Source organism: Bombina bombina, chromosome 1, assembly GCF_027579735.1.
Source record: "Bombina bombina isolate aBomBom1 chromosome 1, aBomBom1.pri, whole genome shotgun sequence".
NCBI classification, from domain to species: domain Eukaryota; kingdom Metazoa; phylum Chordata; class Amphibia; order Anura; family Bombinatoridae; genus Bombina; species Bombina bombina.
In genome coordinates this window covers 1,485,312,305-1,485,320,319 of record NC_069499.1, presented here as the reverse complement: position 1 = coordinate 1,485,320,319, position 8,015 = coordinate 1,485,312,305, and the positions used below count along the sequence as shown (strand labels likewise).

General features: G+C 35.0%; 1 protein-coding gene across 1 annotated transcript in view; it reads left to right on the top strand.

Annotated features, from left to right (window-relative positions):
• Positions 1 to 6,867, top strand: part of MAP2K6 (mitogen-activated protein kinase kinase 6) — a 215,572-nt gene extending 208,705 nt beyond the window's left edge. The window contains exons 11-12 of the mRNA XM_053707212.1: positions 1,904 to 1,949; positions 5,329 to 6,867. Of these exons, the coding sequence (XP_053563187.1) occupies positions 1,904 to 1,949; positions 5,329 to 5,406 (124 nt within the window). The 3' untranslated portion in view covers positions 5,407 to 6,867. The remainder of the gene's footprint in view (positions 1 to 1,903; positions 1,950 to 5,328) is intronic.
• Positions 6,868 to 8,015: the final 1,148 nt, after the last annotated feature.

Sequence of the window (8,015 nt, the reverse complement as noted above, 5' to 3'; positions counted from 1 at the left end):
GTCTGGGGTTGTCATGTTCCTTGTTCAGAGGAGAATTGCCTGGTATTTCGGGGCTGGACTGACCTTAATTGGCAGGATCAGACTGATATACTTCAGGAAAGTTTTCTTCTGTGAAAAGCACACTAGTCTAAAAGAGGCTGCTTCCGGGTGCTAAATCGCCATAGAACAAGCCACTGAGCTGTTGTTCGTTCCTGGTAGAGCGCTTCTCTCTTTGTATGCAAATTATTATGACCCTGGGGAAGTCTCCCTATGGGTGATGGGGGAAACCAGACGTGGACTCCTTGCCCAGTGTGCTTAGAGGAATGTGGCTGCACCTCACTGACGAGGCCCATAGGAGGCCGAAACGATCGTCTGGGGTTGTCATGTTCCTTGTTCAGAGGAGAATTGCCTGGTATTTCGGGGCTGGACTGACCTTAATTGGCAGGATCAGACTGATATACTTCAGGAAAGTTTTCTTCTGTGAAAAGCACACTGGTCTAAAAGAGGCTGCTTCGGGTGGTAAATCGCCATAGAACAAGCCACTGAGCTGTTGTTCGTTCCTGGTAGAGCGCTTCTCTCTTTGTATGTATGTATGTATGTATATATATATATATTATATATATATATATATATATATATATATATATATATATATATATATATTGACACACAATACTCTATATAAGAAATGGCAGAATCACATATAGCAATGCTTTACTTTGATTCATTAGAAGATAGACCAATCCAAGTCACTATTTTTCTAAATGTATTGCAAGATGTAGAGAAATCTCTCTCTCTCTCTCTCTCTCTCTCTCTCTCACTCTATCTATCTATCTATCTCTATCTATCTATCTAAATCTGGCTTCATATAGGTGCTCCATTACCATATGAAGGTGGATGCTTGTAGCCCATAAACAGCATCTGCTTGGGCTTCCTAAAGGTCCGCCGTAGATCTACATTATGTGGTGCACTTGGCTTTACACAGTATGACCTAGATCTATGTCGGATTGGGAGAAGGGATTAAAGGCTGATCTATATAAGAAACCTATGCATTGCAGCAATCCTTTAAGATCGGACAACGCACATTCACTATCATTGCTAAAATCTTTATTGTGTCAGATAAGGCAAATGTTAAAATTAATGAGATGGGCATTTTGTTTAGAGATAGAGGGTACCGAGAGAATTTGATTAAAAATAGTTTTGATTGAATTTCTGAGATTTCCAGGAATGAGGCAATTAAATCCTCTATAGAGGTGGGGAGATGAGGACAAATATAGGAATAAAGATAAGAATAACGATAGAATGGTCTTTGCCAATGAGTATAACAAGCAAAGTGACAGTATTATAAAATTTCTACATAAATGTTGGTATAGCCTTAAAGAATGTAATTCTCATCTTTTCAAGATATGTTTATGCCCCTTCTCTGAGATAGAATGATTAGATTGGTACAGCTAAAACTATTGGTATGCAATATATTGCCTCTGCTTATTTAGGTTGTAATCATATATGTATTTTCTGGAAATTCTTGCACATGCCCAGTAGGAGCTGATGCCACAGAAAGGGTGCACTTAAAACGATTGTGCACATTTAGATAATTGCAGTGAATTGGAAATTTGTTTAAAATTGCATGCTCTAACTGAATCATGAAAGTTTAATTTGATTTTAGTGTCCTTTTAATATTACTAAATTCCCCACAGTCCTAGGTTTCACACTCTAGTGACCCACTTAAAGCTGTGCCTAATTGGCAGAGAAGATTAGATAGAAGAAAACCTAGGTTACAAAATGGGTTACAAAATGTTATCTTTTAATATTCAAACAACTAATATTTAGATAATTTTTTTTTTTTTTTTTTTAAATTGCTTCATTCTGTCTAGCATTTACTTAGTGCCAATGTCTCTAAACTTTTTTTCTTCTCGTTCATTAGCTTGAAAAAGAATTCCAAAGAACGTCCAACCTACCCAGAGCTTATGGTAAGTTATTTTGTAAAGTAAGATGTTCCAGTAAATAAGTTTGTAGATCCAATATTTACTTTTTTTAATTTTATCTTTTATTATATTGTCATTGTAACGTTTGTATGATTAGTGATTTACAAAGTTTTCATCTGTTTGTACTGATTTTAGACTTATTTTCATTATTTTTAAATGTATGCTCCTTAAAAATCCAAAATATAATATGTGTAACTGGTAGGGTTTAAAATTTCTACAAATAATTGCAATATGCCATTGTAACCATTTAAACTTTGTAACCAATATGCCTCTGAGACTATTGCGGTCCCACAAATAATAGTACATTTTATATATATCGTGGATCAAACAGCTACTCACTCTGCCTGCAGCATTACACACTGAGCTTCAAGTGGATCCTCTCCGTGCGAAAGCAGCCCTTCTATTAGGCAAACTTTTTTTGCATACCACTTTTTGCGGATCAAGAAATACCGCTGCTCTAGACCACACTGCCGGTCCTTTGCTCACTGCGTTAGTCACGTAAGGATCCACTAATGTGACAACCCCATTGGAGCCTCAGAGTAATGGGCATAAAGCAAGTAATTGACCGCTGCAAATGCAGGCTAAATCAATATCATTAAAAAAGGGAAGCAGCAGTCAATATATCAAACGTAACTTTTAAGCACCAAATAGGATAAAAAAGAATTTCCATGGTATAAGTCCACAGTAAAGTCTCTGGCTGGTTGTGCTTACGTGTTTCGGAAACACAAATGCACAAGCACAACCAGCCAGAGACTTTACTCTGGACTTATACCATGGAAATTCTTTTTTTTTATCCTATTTGGTTTTTAAAACTTATATTTTATATATCGACCGCTGCTTCCATTTCTTTGAATTATATAACTGGTAGGGTTCCTAGGTGTATAGTATTCAACTGGACAGTCCAGCATTTTAGCAGGATGTCCACTAAAATCTATACAAAAATACTGGACACTTAAATGCCTTTAAATAAATAAATATATATTTTATTTTTAAATCCATATTTAAAAATAATAAAAAAAAAAAATAGCCAGCCTATTTTTTTTTGTTCATGTCTACTGTCAAATCTTTCTGGGACATATTTTTAATGCTGTGTATTACTGGCAACAAACAAGGGTATAAAAATCACTGTTATGTGTTACTGGCAGTCAATAGTGAGTGTTCAAACTCTGCTCTATATGTGTTGCACAGAATTTTTATATGCACATTTTTTGGGGCACCACCTTCCGCTAAGCATTTTAGTGTTTATAGTATATGCATATAAATGAGTGTGATTGGCTAATGACTGCCACATGATATAGGGGGAAGGGAAATGGAAGGAAACTTGGAATTTTCAGAAAAAAACTTCTGCTTATTTGAAATTCAGTGTGTTATTGCATTTTAATTTTGCATTTGCTGATTATGCAATTTTACTGTAATCAGATAGTGCATGCAATTTTAAGCAACTTTCTAATTTACTCCTATTAATTTTTCTTTGTTGTTTTGCTATCTTTATTTGAAAAGCAAGAATGTAAGCTTCCGAGGCGGCCCATTTTTGGGTCAGCACCCTGGATAGCATTTGCTTATTAGTGACTACAATTGGCCACCAATCAGCAGGTGCTGAACCAAAAAATGGGCCAGCTCCTAAGCTTTACATGCCTGCTTTTCAAATAAAGATAGCAAGAGAACGAAACAAATTGATAATAGGATTACATTACAATTTGCTTAAAATTGCATGCGCTATCTCTGTCATGAAAGAAAAAAAAATGGTGTAGTATCCATTTAAGTATGCAATAAACTGTACACTTTTGTTGTCATGTAAAATTAAACTAATGCAATGCATACATGACTGCAGATCTAAACTCAAGAACTGTTCACTTTAGCATTAACCAAGGTATTACAAATAAGTAGGTTGTAATTCTGCAAGTAACTGTGGTTTGCGTCATTTTCACTTAACTGTTATATTGTGACTTATTAGCTAGTGAGCAATTTATGCCTTGGAATAAAATGTTTCCAAATAAATTTAAAGGGGAAGAATTTTAAAATATATGCATAATAAATGTTTTTTTTAAGACATTTGGAACTGTCACTTTGTTAATGTTTTGAAAAACTACTTGAAATAAAATTATTACTAGCTGTCTCCACTCATTGTGGCCAATTAGGGCTAGTTGTAAATATTTTTTTTCTGTTGTCTGCACGTGCATGTGAAGCATAACTAGATATTCTCAGTGTGTCTGCATTTTAAATACTAGGTTTCTCAGAGAGCCAGTGGGGCTTGTATCATGTCAGCAAGGATGTAAATTAAGTCATTATCAGAGAATACACGCACCTTAGGCTCTCTGAACAGGTGCTGTGTTTAAAATGATGGTGCACCGATCATACTTGGGTACAATCTTGAAACAGTTATAGCTTTCAAATATAAGAATATTTGCTAATACATGTGTATTGCAAAATAATTTCTTGTCAAAACTGAAATGCACCTATGAGCTTTTCAATTTTGGCTGGAATATCCCTTTAAAGGGACATAATACTCATATGCTAAATCACTTGAAACTAATGCCGTATAACTAAAAAGCTGACAGGAAAATATCACCTGAGCCATCTCTATGTAAAAAAGGAAGATATTTTACCTCACAATTTCCTCAGCTCACCAGAGTAAGTTCTGTGAAAAAAAAGTTATCTTTCAGTTACTGCTCAGCTGCAGGTAAATAAAAAATGAAGAAATGAACTGCAGCCAATCAGCATCAACAGTGCTGAGGTCATGAACTCTTTTACTGTGATCTCATGAGATTTGACTTAACTCATGAAATTTCATAGTAAACTTCCTTAAACTGAATAGGGAAATAAGATGAGTGTGCACAAAGCGCACTCCCTTGTCTGTCCCGGGACAGACATACTGATTTGCTGCTTAAAGCCCTTTGCTATGGGGTTTGAATTCTTAGGTAGGGTTGCCACCTCGGCCATGTTTTCCTGGACACTTATGAGTTACACATGCTGCAGGGTGTGCAGGGAGGAACATGTATTGTGTTTCTGGACAGCACTATTCATATTCCTCCCTGCACACCCTGCAGCATGTGTAACTTATAAGTGTTCTGTATTTTAAGGGACAGGTGGCAACCCTATTCTTAGGATATTTTGAGGTAAAATATCTAGTCGGCTTTTTACAGCTATGCTGCATCACTTTCAAGTGTTTTAACATTTGGGTATCATGGCCCTTTAAGCATTTTGAAGGAAACATAGACTAAATAATTTTATTTCCACCTTTTAAGTTAGCATGGGACATACAACAAAACCGAACAAAATAAATATAATATATTGACATAGGCATAATAAAATGGCGTGTAATGTCCTGTGAATTGTTTTCATCTTTATATTTTTATCTTAACAGCAACTCCCTTTCTTTACACTGCATGAAGCGAAGACTACGGACGTGGCATCATTTGTTAAAAGTATCCTGGGAGATTAAGTTTCTGCACAGCTCCTCATAATCTCTGCACAGACTTTTCCTCCAATCGGAAACAAGAGGCGGTTTAAAATGGCCGTGAAGTGTAGTAGTACTGCGTAAATGGACTCTGATTATTTCCTCGATACGGAATGATCTTACATTAGTGGAAATTTTACCCTGTGCTGCCTTTGGGCTGTTGCAGAGGAAATGCAGAGGTTAACACAAGCCTCATATCAAGAGGGGAGTAATTATTTGCTGCCGAACGAGTTTATAGCAATTTAGGTTTCTTATTCTTTTTAATAGCCTTTTTTTTTCCCAGTTTGGTTTTAGGTGCTACTTTTAGTTTATTTTTTCTTGTAGGTTTTCTTTTCTTTTCTTACTGTCATTCAAGAAGAAAGAAAAAAAAAAAAAAGTATTTATGTTTATTGTACCACCTGCGGTCTACATCACATTCTGGTTGTAAAATGTTAGTAACCAAAGGTTCCTTGTAGACTTAAAATAGGTGCATCGTTTTACAACCAGTGGTTAAATATACAGTTGGAATGTGATCTATGCCTTATTTTTTATGAGAGGAAACAAATATATTTGGAGGAGCGTGGTCAGAAATATTTATAGGGCTTTGCTGGTGAAACGGTGAAAATTGTTTTGCAATGTTTTATGTTAACTATTTAATGTTTTTTTTTGTTTGTTTTTTGAGGATCTTTATCAATTTGGCTGTGAGAATATTGGTGATTTTTTTTTTTCTCACAAAATTTTTAGTTTATGATGAAATGAGTAGCAATATAATTCAGACACACTTATCAGAGGCCTTCAGTAAATAAGGTAGTGTTTTACTAGAAATTTTGTAAAGGTATTATTTCTTATTATTTTTATTTCCCGAGTATCTTCTAACTTAGCACACATTACTGAAAAATCTTTTATTTCTCTGGTGTAGATCATACTGTAACTCTAATAATTGTTTAATATGTTTAGGAATATACCACAAATAGTTTAATCAGTACTTTGTAACTTGAAGTGGTCTACAATATTTCTGCGAACTGCTGAGGCCTCTGAGATTAATACACTGCACAAATGATCCATTTTAACTAGGATTTTTTTTTTTTTAATGATCAGTTTTGCTTGTACTTCTGTATGTTACAAGTTTTAATTTGACACTTAGAATATATACATATGTTTTTTTGTTGGCTGTAAGGTCTTTTAAGCATTTAATTTTGTCATCAAATACTTTTTTGACACCCTTTTCTGAGAAATTGGCAGCCGATACACTTTATTCCCTTTTGAAATGAAATTCAGTCTATTTTTCCCAAAATTTGCAAACAGAATTTTATTTTTTTATGGGTTTTAACTGATTTCTGCCCTATAGGGGTTGAAACTAATTCAGAATAACATTTGATTGTATCTGCAACTACCAACAATGTTTGTACTGTTGAATTAAATTCAGGAATTCCCCAACTGGAAATAAAGATTGCTTGACTATTTTTATTGGATGGTCCGGCATGATGTATATTACAGGTTCAGTTGAGCAAAAAAAAAGTGTCAAAACTGATTCTTGATTCCTATAATATGAAATATCTTGCATATCAACTATATTTGTAATGCCAAAAAAAAAAAAAATAGCGTATAGCCCAGCACTCCAACCAGGTGGAGCAGCCACAACCTGGGTGCAATCCTTATAGTTAAAGAACAATGTAGAAGAAGGGCACTCTCAGGATTTGTATAGAGACAAATATTTTCTTTATTCCTAGAACATTAATACATGGTCGACGTTTCGGCTTTTTTTGCTTGTTTGGATCTATGACTACTGCCACTCGGCAGTTTAAAGATAATACCTGTCCTGATGAAAGCCCAACTGAGGGCCGAAACGTCGACCATGTATTAATGTTCTAGGAATAAAGAAAATATTTGTCTCTATACAAATCCTGAGAGTGCCCTTCTTCTACATTGTTCTTTATATATATATATATATATTTTCTAAAGTATTTTCCTCTTAGAGAATTAACCAATTTGCTACAAATTTATGAAGCCCCTTGTAACAATGACCCTTACTGTAATTAAGGTGGCCAAAGCAATTTATTCGGCGATACCTGTGGTATTCTATATCTGATGGGTATGCCCCTTTTTTTCCCCCTAACTTAAGACGTATATTGTTACCCATGATTACTGATACTTACCCAGCACATATATTTGCCAAAATGAAAACTTGTGGTATTCGGTGGTATTCGAAAAAAAACATGGAATGAGTAACCGTTCAGCAGACCCAATTGTGAAGCAGAATTGCAGACGCTTTTTCTACTTGATAAGACTGCTAGCTTGAAAAGAGACACTAAACCCACATTTTTTACTTTTATGATTCATATAGAGCAGCAATTTTAAGCTCCTTAGCTTTACATTCCTGCTTTTTTTTTAAAAATAAAAATAGCACTTATGTGCTGCAATTGGTTTTATAAAAGCTAAACTCTACCCTACCATTTGTCTTTGTTTGGAGGAGCCTGGGCTTGCATCTTCAGACAGCAAGGCTAATATATGTTAGTATAAAGTGCATTGTTTTGTGATCTGTTAAATCCAATTAGGGAGAAGCATGTAGCAGGGTTAGCCTTAAGACGTCAGGAGGGTGCATATCGTGTTCTGAC